We start from the raw sequence: 14,331 nt of genomic DNA, 5'->3' as shown, positions 1-14,331 counted from the left end.
AAAGACTTCTTACGCATGCGCAATTAGATATTTTATAGGATGGTTTCATAAAGTCACTTCCAAGCTATGTTTGCTCGAGTATTATTCGTATGTAATTAACACAATTGTGGAAGATACAACCAAAACACGTTAAATGATAATATTTTGCGTATTTTAAGATAATTAGATGCTTTAGAATGTACTATCTATAAACGTTATTTCAATAATACAAAATGTGTTAATATAATTAAATTATAACCTAAATACCAGTAACGCCGCGTTTACTGACCAGGGAGTTTACTTTGTTAGCTAACCATCGCTGCCACCATAAGTGGCTTTATAAAGAGACACTGATATGTATTGTAACAGACTACCGAGACTACTAGACTGTATTTAGTAATGTGTTAAATAAATAAAAAGAAACGGTAATTTTATAGAATAATTATGTTAAAAATCATTAATAAGTGTAAAAAAACTTCAAATAAAAGACACTAACTTTCATTTTGTGCAATACATTTTTCTTTACTTAAAAATAAACGATCCTTTTTAATATTTATTAAGAAAATATTCCTGAAATAAAATACACATAATCTTCCGTGAATTATAACTATTTTAGAAGTAATTTCTTAAGTAGTATACTGTAGTACACCTTATATTTGTAATATATGTGTCTTCAAAATTTTAACAATATCTCTGATAAAATTTCTATGTATTAAGTGAACACTATTGACGTATACAGTAAGCTTTAAAAACTTCTATTTTATACATATTTAATCTTTAATTTTGTAGTATCTCCTATGTAAATTATGAAATGTATTTTGCAAAATTCTGTTTACATCTACAAATGCTCATTTGATCATTTTCTTAAATTAATAAAATATTGAATAACAAAATTTTAAATAATCTTGTTTTTATATTAGTTCAATTATTATTTTATATTATTTTTTGTCATGTAGACAATCTAAGGAACTGTAAAATATAATTCTTACCGATATAACCTAGAACTAATATATATTCACACGTGCACATGGCGCCACACATAAAAATGCAACCGAAATTACTCAATGTGAATAGAACGCGGAATCAGCCAAAGAAACGCAAGATTACTCTTGTATTTGATGAGAACAAGAGACGGTACTTATATTAATATCAATTGTGGTTTATATAGATTATAAGTTATATGTACATTTTATACTTTCAAATGCAGAGAATTTCTGAAGGGGTTCCGTAAAAGGAAATTACAAAGGCAACAGAAAGCTAAAGACGAGTTGCAACAACAATTAAAAGAAGAACGGAAAAGAATTAAACATGAGGAAAGTATCCATATGAATTTTATTGTGATGTGATAATAAAGTATTGCTTTTACAGGCACGAGAACGTTATAAAAAGCTATTATCAAGCCGTGATGTTCCTGAAATTCAACAACTATTATCTCAAGAAGAATATGAAACAGAAGGACATACTGTCAGTATTTTGGAATTAAATGTTGCAGATCTAGCAGAGAAGAATGCATTAATTGGTGAAAATAAAGGCACTGATGAAGTGGAAGGTAATGAGAAAGAAGAGAGTGATAAAGATTCTGAAAATGACGAAGAAATTGTAGGGATGCCTTTAAATGAAAAGAAACAAACTAAAAGTTTGAAAGAAAATGTAAAAGAGAAGCAAATTGACAATAGAAAAGATTTAAAGAAAGCAGTAAAAAGAGCTGCATTGAAACAAGTGAAGAAGAGTAAAGCATTCCAACAAAAGCAGAAAATGGAACGTCAAAAGAATAAGAAAGAGAGTATGAGAAAACGTAAAAGAGTTGAAAAAGCTAAGAAACGTAGTGGGAAATTAAAAAAAAAGTTAAATCATTAAATCATCTCACAAAGTTCTTTTTTAAATATTGTAAATAAATATAATTTATAATAAACATTTTTACAATACTATGTCTTTTTTTTCATACTGCTTTTTGTGCTAGATGGACATATATCTTTATTTAGGCATTCATCACATTTAGGAAATCGTGGTAAACAAATTTCTTGTCCAAATCCAACAAGTAAATAGTTTACCTCGCTCCAGAGATCTTTGGGAAGCCATTCTTCCACTGCAATTCGAGTATCTTCTGGTATTTTAGTTGTTTTCTTTACCCATCCTAATCTATTACAAATACGATGTACATGTGTGTCCACTCCAATACCGGAAACTTCACCCCATGCTATTTGCATACATATATGTGCCATTTTTGGTCCTACACCTGGTAATTGACATAACTCTTTCAGAGTCCTAGGAATATCACCATTGTATTTCTCAATTAAAATTTTTGAAGTTTTCTTAATATACTGTACTTTTCTCTGAAAAGTAAAATTTTTTTGGTCTGACATACTATTTAAGTAATTCTTTACTTCTTTAAGATCTAATAAAATCTTTTTCATGATTCTATGCTATTTTAATATATCTAACTTACATAATAATTAAATATTAACAAACCACAATATTTTCACGATTCTATACTATTTTAATATATCTTACTTACATAATAATTAAATATTAACAAACCACAATATTAAGTTCAAGTAATTACTAAGATATAAATTATACCTTCCAAAATCCAACTGGATATATAAGTTTTCCAAGAGTATCATCAGGAGTACCTGATATTAATTCTGGAGTACAACCATAAGTAATCAATCTTTGCATGGCAGCATGAGTAACTTGATCCTTAGTTTGACTACTGAGCATCAATGCTATTAATGATTGATACCTAGCAACTTTGGCAGTAGCATTTGGATCTATACATTTGTGACAACCCATCTCATCTACAGGTGCTGTTTTATGTTTTCGCATTTCCTTAACATTTTCTAAAATAATTTCCCAATTTAATGGCATCCATTTATCTTCTACGGTCTCATTCTTCACAGTTCCATCTTGTAAATCTTCAACTTTAACTTCATTGGGTTTTGACTCAGTTGCATTTTTCATTTCTTCATATTCTATCTTTACTGGTGTACGCTTTTTTCTCACGGTTTTATTTTGTAAATCTTGAACTTTAATTTCAGTATTTTTCGAGTCGGTTACATCTTTCATTTTTTCATACTTTATTTTTACCAGTGCACGGTCTTCTTTCACGGTTTCATTTTGTAAATCTTCAATTTTAATTTCACTATTTTTCGAGTCAGCTGCATCTTTCATTTCTTCATGTTTTATCTTAACTGGTGTATGCTTCTTCTTTACAATTTTTTTTGGTGAAGCATCTTTATCATCAAAATAGCCCGATGTTGTAGATATATTTTTACTGTCACCTTTATTTTCAGATCGTAAGGACCTTGGCTTTGTAAGGACATCAAGCTTTAACTTTTTACTCATTTTATAAAGGTTACGACGCGATGAAATATATGTCAGAGCTCTACTTGAGATAAACAAAAGAATGTCATGTCGGCAAACAGCAATATAATTCAAAGATAACATAACCTTCCGCGCTTCTTCCGTGATTTGAACTAATAATTTAAATTTCTGCGCATGCGTAGCAATATAAAAATTAATAATCTATTTATACTCATCAAATGCGTATATAAATACATACTACCAGATACTACTAATAGCTACTGATTAAATATATGTATTAAATGATTATATTAAATCAAATATGTTGTATTTATATAATAAAATAAATATAATATATTGTAAATTGGTCTATTGTTATATTTTCAAAAATCCGTACACGCGAAGAAAAAGTGGAATGATAAAGATATAATAAGGCTATATGTCATTTTTTAATTATTTATTTTTCTTATTTAATAAAAATACTTACATAAATGAATGAATAAATCATTAACTAATATAGTATGGATTTCACATAAATCATTGAAATAATATTATTGTTAATGCATATTCATTCTATTGTAGCATTGAATCCAGACAGATACTTATTTAATTTCTTTGTTTTAAATATTCATATTTGTGAAGTGTTATTTTAACGAATTATATTACATTATAACGAATAAAATAGATCAATTAAAAAAAAAAAGGAAAAATGAAACTTATATATAAAAAAATACGTGATAGACAAAAATTTAATGATATTATTTTATACAATGGAAATTGTTCTTTTGTTTTGTAAATGCAATTTCAAATTTAAGTAAAATTATATATATAAATAAAGATTATTATTTAGAAATTTCAATAATTAATTAAAATTTGTAGCTGATAGTCAGAATAGCTTAACCACAGATTATCTTATATATACATAATATTACCCAGTCTCAATAGATATACGAAAAGTCAGTAAAACAGAGTCCAAAATTTCATCAGAGTGTTAAAATACTTATATTGTAAAAAGTATTTATATGTATATTAGTATATATATATATATATATATATATACTAATTAAATTGTATGTAATTAGAAGTATTAACTATAAATAACATAAGTATAAAAACGATAAGTAATATAACAAAAATTGTGCAGTGTATTTCCCTTCACTGCTCCATATCACAACCATACCAATTTATTTTGAAAAGATGGGACTACTTTGTATTATACTTTATGTACTTTATCCTAATATATACACATACCTTTATTTTCCTAATACCACCTTGTGTTAGAGCTCATTTTTTCCCATATACATACATATAAGATGAGCAAATAGTTTGTTACAAATATTGTCAGTCACACTTAATGCTGCCATCATATTAAACTGGGCAGAATAATACAAAATATCGTTTGTTTATACATGCATTCATAACTGGTCAATTCAGACCAATAATGTGCTAATATAAATTACTATTATATCAAGACAACCGATATTAGTATTACTACTAAACATGCTACGTATTTAAATAATAATCAAAATAATATATTTTTTTAAATAGCTTATATCGCATTGTAAATAAATTCTTCTAAAATTTACTGTATGTAATATCTGGATTCAATGCTTATTTAACATATTACCAATGATAATGGACGGAGTGGAGGAATGCATAGATACAAACTAAAAGGTAAAATTTAAGAAAAATATGGTAAATGATATGTTACGCTATGACTTGTGCTGATAATTTACGGAAATAAAATTTCTTACATTTTAAAGTCAGGCAAAAGTGTTCAAATAAATTTATATGTATCGTCATCAATTAAAATTACTACTAGAAAAGATAAAGAAAGAATAATTTTCCTATTTGCAAATAAATCACATAATTCACAAAAATGACAAAAATTCTGATTCAGGTTGGTTCACATAAAATTAAAAGAATGTTCGCATCGTGTGTTCTTACTACACATCGACGCATTTAACCTTTGTACTCAACCGGGAATCTGATTAGCAATGGTATTAGGACCAGTGGAGACAACCGAAGGAATTGTAGAATCCTGCATTAAGGTACGTGTTTCTTCTTCCTGATCAGAAAGTGGTATTGCTGGAGTATCATGCGAACTTGTCTGCTTCAGCTTCAGTTGACTCGGCAGCTCCGTTAGTACCGGCCCGTACTGCGAAGTGGAACCCACCAGCAAGTCAGTCGATGGATTCAAACCGCCCAACATCTTTCCTCATAGCAACGCGTATATAAGATAAAGAAACGTACGAGCCAAAACACACATGGATGGCTTCCGGTAAATAAAACCAAACATAAAATATAAATCTACCAAACAAATTGTGCCTACCTGACCGCTACTTCCAACCATTCCACCTCTTGGAGATTTACCACGACGGAAGAAATGCAGCCAGGCCCAACCGAAACCCAATAGAAGCCCTACTAACATCATGCTAGCACCTAATGCTATGGAACTTTTTGCAGCATCTTCAATATGTTCTTCAACGCTTGTTGCAGATGTAGTTGGATTCTCGTTTACCTTTATGTATAATTATTTTTGAATTTAGTTTCATACATTAGGCAACAAAAACACATAAATAATTGATAAAATAATTTACTTTAGAAGCATGAAAAAGTCGATTTTATACATTTTTATAAATATATTTTGCATGAAAATGCATAAGCAATAATGATAGTATTTTGTGTCCTTCTTATTTAGCCTTATACAGAGTTGACCATTCAACTGGGGCTGGCTGTAGCTCCGATTTTGTTGAAGATAGAGAAAAATCGTGGAGGGAAATATTGAATGTGTAAAATCTATGTTCACAGATATTTGTTTCCTTTCAATGTACAACGTTGCACTAGAAAACTGCAATTACATTCTTTTTCTAAATGAAATTCTATAATTTTTTATAATCATTCAATTCTCTATAAAGGTATTAAGACATTTGAAAATATCCTTAGTTTAGAAGATACTTTCATCAAATTTAGTTTAAGAAAGATGAGGAAAACATAAACGCAAGCATTTGCCCTGTATGTTTCCTTGTTTCTCATAATCAAAGTTTCACAAGATTAAATTTGAGATATCTATTAAACTAAGCATATTTTGACCCAAGTACCTTGACATTTTCTCGTAGAGTATTAAAAAATGAATATTAATGAAAAGAATATTAACTGATTAATAAAAAATTATAGATTTCAATTTGAGAAAGAAGTGCAATTGCACTTTTCTATTGCATTGCATTCTAAAACAAAAGTGAGTTCTCTCTATCTTTTTCTCTAATTTATTTCTCTATCTTCAGTGAAATCGGAGCTTGGTTGGTGCTTGAAATTGTGGTTTACCCTGCATATTACTATATCAAATATATACATATGTATGTATAATATATATCTATAATATATATGTATAATAAAGAAGATAATGAAAATAATGAACAAATATGAAGTATTAAAAGTCAATTTTATAATGAATATCTATGTATTATTACTATTGTTATAAAATACTCTTTAATAATGGAAACCAATGCAAAAAAATTATTTTCCTAGAATGTAAACCAATAGAAATTTTTTGGAATAAAATAAAAATTACTATCAGCTTTTAAATACCAAACTAACAAGATACCTGTTAATTAAAGTAAGGCTATGTACTATGTATACATCATGCATTTACATATTTTGAATACAAAGACAGATCATGATTTCATCTAAATATATGTCATGCTGCTATCATCTATCAGAGATTAAAATACTCATAAATACGAAACATCATAGTGTAAGAAGGTTATAAGTACCTTTCTTATGATCTCTATTTTATTTTCTTGTGATGTGTCATCGGATACAAAACTGACCAGCATCATCGTTAAACCAGCAATGAAAAAAGATAAAGCAACCGAGAGTAATACCCATTCGAACCATTTCCTAGAGCTGAGTTTATGTCTTGATATAACTCTCCAGAAACCACTTCTTAAACTGCCACCACCTACAGCACCGTCACCTCCGCTATCATATGTGTAACCTACTGTTGTAGGTTGATAAACAGCACCACTATCTGGCATATCTTCTCGCGAAATATACGCAATTTTTACAATTTTCTCGGCCCACGGATGGGCACTTTATAATCACGCGTAAAACTTTTAGTTAAATCTATCGATAGGAGATGGGTAAAAAAATGGTATTACCCAATACAACGCACAAAGTGATATTATTCCGTTGTTAACGTGTCAACTTCCGATCAATGCTTCTAATTACTTCTGCACTTTTATTTCGTGCACTGCAATGGTAATTTTTCACCCTTTTCTTGGTATATACACATGCATATGTATATATATATATATATTCGCAATGCAGATACAATGTGCAACTATGATCAGGTATGACATACAGATGCCCAGACGTCATGTATCAAAAACCTACTACGTATGTCATAGATATCACAGATTAGAGTTATACCAGTGATATCAATGTTAGAGATTATACTATAGCCGCATGGTGACACCACAATCGGATTTCATGCGATTACATATTTGATAATTACAGATTAATTTTGAGTATAATAATAAAGTAATTACTAACTCTGTAAAAGACATTATACGAACTTCAAAATTGTTCTACTGATGAATTAATGAGATAAAATTATCGTAAAAACGAAATAATTTCCGAGCTGCGTAATAGATTTTTATTAAACGAGATTTTTATTAGAACATAATATAGTAAAATATAAATAATAATTAACGAAATGTCCATAATTGTTATTGTAGTTAAATAAAAAAATATTAAGCGCTACATGTTTAAGAAAATGTAAGTTAATAATTATACGGTTTTATAACTAAGTCCAGATGTAACATGTGAATCTACATTCTTATCTTTAGTTTAATATGACACCTGTGACAGTGATAGCGGTTTTATCACTTTACTATTATATCATACAAATAAGATAAGTTGTTACACCCAAAAACTATACTCCAGAACACATAAAAATAAACGATTTATGAATAAACGTTATATTTGATTCGTTTCCTATTTTATGTTTTCTTAAAAAAGAAACCGGTTCCAATATTTTATGATCCGTAGATTCGTAAAAATTTACGTACTTTCTTGTAAATAAATAAACGAAAATACATATGAAGTGTTATTCTGCTTCATAAACTGATCAAATTAAGCCCTACGAATTAAATATGTGTTTACCTCTTTTATATTTTCTCAAAAGATCAAAGATTAAAAATTAAAATGTTTAAATTTAAATACTATGTAAATCAAAAGACTTTTAATGTTTCTTCATGTATAAATTTAAAACTAAATTATAAAATTTTCTATAAAGATAATTAATTAAATCAGTGATTAATGTATATGTACGTATATATATGTAAAAAAAAATATCAAATGTATGAATATAAAAAATACTGTAAATTACACATGCATTTGTACATATATACAGCAGATTCTATCATTGTATATGTCCTATAGCTTAATGAGTGGCCGCTATATTTACGTGTATCAGCTGTGGAATGACAGGTGGGATAAAAAATGGCTGAAAATGGGTTGGGGTCAGATGCTGGGTCTCAAGAATACCTCGCAACAGAGGTTATTAATTTAGATATCGAAGAGGTAATTAATTATATTCGCTATAGAAATGTTTAAGTACATTATAAAATTTCTAATTTTCAGGTTATGTTCTCATAACTCTCTTACTCTATTACTGTTTTAGTATGTTTATAAACTTAGTATAACATGTAGAAATTGCAATTATTTTATTTCATTTTACTTTGTTGATATTGAAATCTATTATATACTTCCTTCTTATTATTTTACTTTTACTTACGTTCTCACTTTACTCTATTAAATTTAATTATATTATTACCTAAATTATCATATTTTATTGCCAAATCTATTGGAGTTATATATATTTTATAATTTTAGTTGGATAACACAGAGTATGCTATACCAGCTGTGGAAGAATTACCCTCCTTAGAAAGTATATTGACAGAACCTGATTGTGCTTCATTATCTGGAACAGATGATGACTTTGGTTTAACATCAGGTGAAAAGTTAGGGAGTAGTGAAACAACAAGTGTTGGGAGCCATTTATCCTTAAACTCTTTAAATAAATCAAACAAAGCTTCACAACCAACGTCCTCTGGTGCTATTTTGAGACATGTTATATTAAAAGGAATATCGTCACAAATTATATCAGCTAGTGTGAGGGAATATATTTTCTTTACAAAAAATCTATAATTACGTTGAGTTTATAATATATTGTCTTTAATTGTTTTTCTTTTTCTGTATAGGAGAAGGTTAATGCTGGGTTAGCAAGTGCAGTTGCTGCTGGAGGGAATATGTTAGTAGTTGGAACTAGTCATGGTCTGGTATTAGGTTTTGATTCTTCACAGACATTAAGATGGTGTGATCAGGAAGCAAGGCACCAAGGATCTGTATCTGCATTATGTTTCAATCATGATGGAAGCAGGATATTAGCTGGATTTGCTAGAGGACATATATTAATGATAGATAGTTCTAATGGGAAAGTATTAAGGACACTTACTGATGTACATCCTCTTGATACAGCTGTGTTACATGTTAAAGTGAGATTATCTCATATCATTTCAATATTTGACATATAACTGTGTGAAATTTTCATTAATAAAAAAACAATCTATTTCTGTATAGTTCACAGATTCACCAAAGGTAGCATTATGTAGTGATAGTGGTGGATCCGTTTTTGAATTAAATTTTACAAGGGTTATGGGTGTAAGAGGCTGTGATAGCAGGTGTTTATTTAGTGGATCTAGAGGTGAAGTGTGTACATTAGAACCATTGTTATTGAATCATCTGCCATCACATGCCCTGAAAAATTATACCTTAGTGGCAATGGCAACATTATCAAAGGTTTTTATCTATTGCTAAAAAAGATTTTGATATTTGTAGTATACATGTAATCTTATATTACTTGAATTTTGTAGGTAATAGTAGTTTGCATAAGACCACGAATGCGTGTTGTGTTAACTCATCCTTTATCTGGTGCACCTATAGCACCACCACAACTATCTTGGCAGCTTGTTGTCATACAAGCAGCAGATGCTTCTCGTGTAATTGATCCTGTTCTGGCTCTTGCAAGAGATGATGTGGTTCATTTTTATCAAGTATACAGTTTATATAACATAATTCTATTTATTAAACAACTATATTGCTAATAAATATATATTGATAACATTTTTTTATTAGGTATGTACTGAAGCTGGTTCAAGAGTAAAATTATCTCCCTTAAGAAGAATGACTCTTCCATATACAATAAGTAACTTACGATGGTTAAATCCGAGATCATTAGCAGTATTGGATACTCAAGAAAGATTACATTTATTAGATGTAAGAGCACAGGATAACTTGGAAACTTTAGATATGAGTCGCGTTGGTATTTCATATGCATCTAGCCATTTCAAAGGTCTGTCCACTGGTGGAAATGTTTCAAAGGTATTAATCAAATCATCGTACTATTTAATTATCAATTTTAGATCAATAATCTATCAAATTTAGGTTGATAATCACATTGTTTTGTTTTATAAAACTACAGGCAATGGCATTGGCTGGTGAAAGAGCATGTTATAATACTGTTGTAACATTTGGTACTCAACTTTTACTATTGGGTACCAAAAGTTTACATGTAGTCTGTATACGGACATGGACTGAACGATTGCGACATTTAACGATGCAGGTTCGTACATATATTGGAATTATATAATTTTTTACTTTATTACATATTTTGTCATTTCAGAGAAGATATCCAGAAGCATTAGCTTTAGGACTTTCTTTTTATCAAGATAAAGGGAAAGCAGTTGTTGGTCTACGTGGTTCGAAACAACGTCGTAAACAAATAGCTCGCGATAAAGTATGTCAAGTTTTGATTCAATATATGGAAGAATTGAATCATTGTCTTGCAGACGAAAATGCAGAATTTGAAATAGTCACAACTTGTGTAGATTATTGTATACAACTAGAAAATACAGATTTATTATTTGGAAAATTATGGGACTTAGTTTCGGAGTCCGAAGGATTAAAAGCGAGTTATTTACATGCCCTCGAAAATCCTTTATTGGATGGGAGTTTACGACCGCGACTACCACCGTTAATAGCTCAACAGCTAGTTACCCTTTACGATCAAGAAGAAAAAGTAGATTCGCTTCAAGCAATTATAGTGTTATTAGATGTTGATTGTTTAGATATCCATCAAGTAAGTAAACATATTTATATCTTTTTAATGTTTTTATTTTATTAAAAAAAGTAATCTATGAAAATTCAATTTAAAAGTACTTGTATCTAAAAATATTATAGGTAACAACACTTTGTCGGCAACGAGGTCTCTGGGAAGCTTTAATACATCTTCAAACGACGGCATTAGGTGACTTTACTGCTTCAATTCATCAATTAGTACCAATATTACAAAATATGTTAACGAATTCAAAGGATTCATTAACTCGAGATAGTATACAACTTGGCAATGCACTTTTGGTCTATGCTAGTTGCTGTCTTGCCGGTCGTGGTTTTCCCAGAGATGAACTTCCCGAGGGTATGTCCCAAAGAGCAAAAACAGATGTATTAAGAGCATTGCTTTCACAGCATTCGAGTTTGGCTAATGATACAGAAAGACAATATCCGTATCTAAGAACTTTGCTACAGTTTGACGCAAAAGGATTCCTCGACGTGATAGCAATTGCCTTCCAAGAGCCGGAATTTACGTCTGAGATGGGTCTCAGACAACGGCAAAGACTCATAGATATATTATTAAATATCGTTATGCCTAGCACACCTTTAAGTCCAAGGAATCCTGATTATATTACTGACGAACAAAGAAATTTAGTTCTTATATTTATAGCTAATGAAGTTGCAGAAAATACTGTTAATTTAGAACCTAGTATGTTAAATAAAATGATAGAAATATTATGTACTGACTCAAGTATGGGATCATCAAACGAGCTTAAGACTGATAAAGAAAGCGCAATACTGGGATTATTGCGTTCAAAAAAATTGCGTAATATATCGGATAATACTTTACTTAATTTAGCAGAAAGAGCCAATTTGTAAGTATATGTATATAAATATAAAACTTTACACATATATACTATTATTTAATTTTGATCGTGTACCACATTTTTATTAGCTAGATAGAATATATTCATAATAAAAAAATATTATAGTGTATCTGTCAATATTACATTTCAAGAAATTATATAGCATTATTAATATTAATAGCATCATACATAGTAACTTGTATCGCAGTATATAATGTTACAGTATGCGTGTTGCGGAGTTGCTGTATAGCGCCAGAGAAAATTGGATTGCAGTTTGTAAATGTATGATACTGCATCCATCTAGACATCATGATATTTGGCTCTGGTTAAAACATCTTTCTCCAAATTCGTTGCAATTAGTCATAATGGCAAATGCCGTAGCTCTGGTGGAAATTAATGCAAATCAATTTGCTATGTTGATAGCAACACATTTGCAAAACAACGTTTCTGAAATTTTACAAATACTAGAAAATACTCCAACCTTACAATATACTTTACTAGAAGCTTTATATCAAATAGTACAATACAAAGAAGAAGATATCACGTTAGAGCTTACGACTGAAATGTTAGAAAGATATTTGGAATTAATGTGTAAATTACAACCAGACCATGTTAGTAAAATTTTGTACTATAGATAGATATTGAAATATATTATTAATTTTAATTATTTTTTTAAATTTAGGTTGTTGAACATATTCAAGGATTTCATGGTTGTAGACTAAATGAAGCATTGCAAATAGTTCAGAAAGCGAATCACAAAGATGCTGAAGCAGTAATGTTAGAAAAATTGGGAAATTATCAAGATGCGTTTGATATTCTTTTGAAAGAATTTCAAAATAATTTAGAATTGGTATATTGTATGAAAATAATGTAATAATATTAATTATTACTTTCTACTTTAACAATATTTACTTTTAGTATTGTCAGAACAAAGTATCAGAAAATGCATCAATTCACAGTGCAATACAACTAGCAGGAATATGCAGACGATCTGCAGGAAATTTAGATTGGATGCCACTTGTGGAAACTATACTTCAAACACATTCAAATAGTACTAACAAAGAAGGTATGATATATTTTGACATAATGGCAAATTGTAAATAATACTTTCTAATTATTTAATGAAATTACAGTTGAAAAATTAAGCGGAAAGTTATTAAGAATTGCACTAGAATTTCTTAGTGGAACAACAGCATTATCAACTGTATTAGAGCAAATATTGAAACATCCATTGGCGACAAGTGGAACAATAGGTGACATAAGAAAATTATTATCTGGAGTACTTACACATTCCCGATATGAACAAACTTTAGTCGAAACTACTGCACGTTTGGTCAGTTTGGAACTTCACAAGGCACTGAAAAAGTCGCTTAGGTATGTATAGGTCCATATAAGTAATTTTTTAATACTAACGTAATAGTTATTTAATACTAACATTTTTATATTTTTTAGGGATGCAGGAAGAGCTTGTGCAAGCGTATCGGTAATCTGCTCAATATGTAGACATTTGTTATCACAATGTACGGAATATATAATAGTTTTCAGTTGTGGGCATGGTTTTCATTCGGAATGTTTAGGAGAACCTAAATCTTGTTATAAATGTTTAAAGTCTAAGGGATGGGCACCTATTGTTACTAATATCACACATACTACTAAATCATTCCATGTAAGTAATATATTGATTTTGTTTCTAAATAAATATATCATACATATATATTATTAAGACATCGTTGATATTTTTATAGTAAAATTTAAATTTGTTGTTTTGTAGGAACATAAACAAATTCTACCACCAGAATTTATGCGTAATAAAGATCTTTCTCTAAGACTTGCACCACCTACTTCCTTACCGGATCTTGAGGGTATTTTTTAATCTAGTCTTTGAATATCACAATTTAATATCACACTTACCCCTGGTGTGTAACAGTCTGTTAGTAGAAATGACTGCTGCGTGTTATACATGTATTATATATTACATTGGATCTCTTATTTTTCATTCCATGAACAA

General features: G+C 29.4%; 4 protein-coding genes across 8 annotated transcripts; 2 read left to right on the top strand and 2 right to left on the bottom strand.

Annotated features, from left to right (window-relative positions):
- Positions 1–59: 59 nt before the first annotated feature.
- On the top strand, positions 60–1,904 carry vito (nucleolar protein viriato). 4 transcript variants are annotated; one of them, XM_069113899.1, is made up of 4 exons: positions 60–404; positions 982–1,113; positions 1,187–1,293; positions 1,349–1,904. In XM_069113899.1, the coding sequence occupies exons 2-4, from the start codon at positions 1,007–1,009 to the stop codon at positions 1,834–1,836; spliced, it is 702 nt and encodes a 233-aa protein (XP_068970000.1). In that variant the 5' UTR covers positions 60–404; positions 982–1,006; the 3' UTR covers positions 1,837–1,904. The 4 variants fall into 4 exon arrangements, with proteins under 4 accessions (XP_068970000.1, XP_068969981.1, XP_068969990.1 ...); XM_069113880.1 differs by having other exon boundaries at positions 61–404; positions 936–1,113; XM_069113889.1 differs by lacking the exon at positions 60–404 and adding an exon at positions 579–717 and having other exon boundaries at positions 936–1,113.
- On the bottom strand, positions 1,838–3,552 carry Nthl1 (Nth-like DNA glycosylase 1). The gene is made up of 2 exons (XM_069113806.1): positions 2,560–3,552; positions 1,838–2,312 (listed from the first exon to the last, which is right to left on the bottom strand). Exons 1-2 carry the CDS (start codon positions 3,424–3,426, stop codon positions 1,905–1,907), a joined length of 1,275 nt encoding a protein of 424 aa, XP_068969907.1. The 5' UTR covers positions 3,427–3,552; the 3' UTR covers positions 1,838–1,904.
- A 172-nt stretch (positions 3,553–3,724) lies between these two features.
- LOC138180245 (uncharacterized) lies at positions 3,725–7,681 on the bottom strand. Of its 2 annotated transcripts, none has more exons than XM_069113919.1 (3): positions 7,056–7,681; positions 5,615–5,803; positions 3,725–5,494 (listed from the first exon to the last, which is right to left on the bottom strand). In XM_069113919.1, the coding sequence occupies exons 1-3, from the start codon at positions 7,317–7,319 to the stop codon at positions 5,258–5,260; spliced, it is 690 nt and encodes a 229-aa protein (XP_068970020.1). In that variant the 5' UTR covers positions 7,320–7,681; the 3' UTR covers positions 3,725–5,257. The 2 variants fall into 2 exon arrangements, with proteins under 2 accessions (XP_068970020.1, XP_068970028.1); XM_069113927.1 differs by having other exon boundaries at positions 3,725–5,440.
- Positions 7,682–8,727: 1,046 nt separating this feature from the next.
- Vps8 (vacuolar protein sorting 8) lies at positions 8,728–14,235 on the top strand. The gene is made up of 15 exons (XM_069113605.1): positions 8,728–8,868; positions 9,181–9,459; positions 9,549–9,842; positions 9,928–10,146; positions 10,221–10,400; positions 10,483–10,728; positions 10,829–10,969; positions 11,030–11,485; positions 11,587–12,332; positions 12,547–12,934; positions 13,006–13,173; positions 13,242–13,389; positions 13,457–13,697; positions 13,776–13,989; positions 14,095–14,235. Exons 1-15 carry the CDS (start codon positions 8,788–8,790, stop codon positions 14,194–14,196), a joined length of 3,903 nt encoding a protein of 1,300 aa, XP_068969706.1. The 5' UTR covers positions 8,728–8,787; the 3' UTR covers positions 14,197–14,235.
- The last annotated feature ends 96 nt before the right edge of the window (positions 14,236–14,331 follow it).

The sequence above is a fragment of the Bombus flavifrons genome, chromosome 1 (genome assembly GCF_040668555.2).
Source record: "Bombus flavifrons isolate JBK064 chromosome 1, iyBomFlav1_principal, whole genome shotgun sequence".
Lineage (NCBI taxonomy): Eukaryota > Metazoa > Arthropoda > Insecta > Hymenoptera > Apidae > Bombus > Bombus flavifrons.
The sequence above is the reverse complement of the archived record's forward strand: the minus strand, read 5'-3'. Positions and strand labels throughout refer to the sequence as shown.

Bases quoted from the DNA above. Each gene is read 5' to 3' on its own strand.
- Vps8 (XM_069113605.1), top strand. From the start codon at position 8,788: ATGGCTGAAAATGGGTTGGGGTCAGATGCTGGGTCTCAAGAATACCTC. The intron at 13,390-13,456 runs GTATGATATATT...ATGAAATTACAG, and splicing joins AAATAGTACTAACAAAGAAG to TTGAAAAATTAAGCGGAAAG. The intron at 13,990-14,094 runs GTAAGTAATATA...GTTGTTTTGTAG, and splicing joins ATACTACTAAATCATTCCAT to GAACATAAACAAATTCTACC.
- LOC138180245 (XM_069113919.1), bottom strand. From the start codon at position 7,319: ATGCCAGATAGTGGTGCTGTTTATCAACCTACAACAGTAGGTTACACA. The intron at 5,804-7,055 runs GTACTTATAACC...TTATACATAAAG, and splicing joins AAATAGAGATCATAAGAAAG to GTAAACGAGAATCCAACTAC. The intron at 5,495-5,614 runs GTAGGCACAATT...CTATGAGGAAAG, and splicing joins TGGTTGGAAGTAGCGGTCAG to ATGTTGGGCGGTTTGAATCC.
- vito (XM_069113899.1), top strand. From the start codon at position 1,007: ATGGCGCCACACATAAAAATGCAACCGAAATTACTCAATGTGAATAGA. The intron at 1,114-1,186 runs GTACTTATATTA...TTTCAAATGCAG, and splicing joins TTTGATGAGAACAAGAGACG to AGAATTTCTGAAGGGGTTCC. The intron at 1,294-1,348 runs AAAGTATCCATA...TGCTTTTACAGG, and splicing joins GAAAAGAATTAAACATGAGG to CACGAGAACGTTATAAAAAG.
- Nthl1 (XM_069113806.1), bottom strand. From the start codon at position 3,426: ATGTTATCTTTGAATTATATTGCTGTTTGCCGACATGACATTCTTTTG. The intron at 2,313-2,559 runs GTATAATTTATA...TTTACTTTTCAG, and splicing joins ATCCAGTTGGATTTTGGAAG to AGAAAAGTACAGTATATTAA.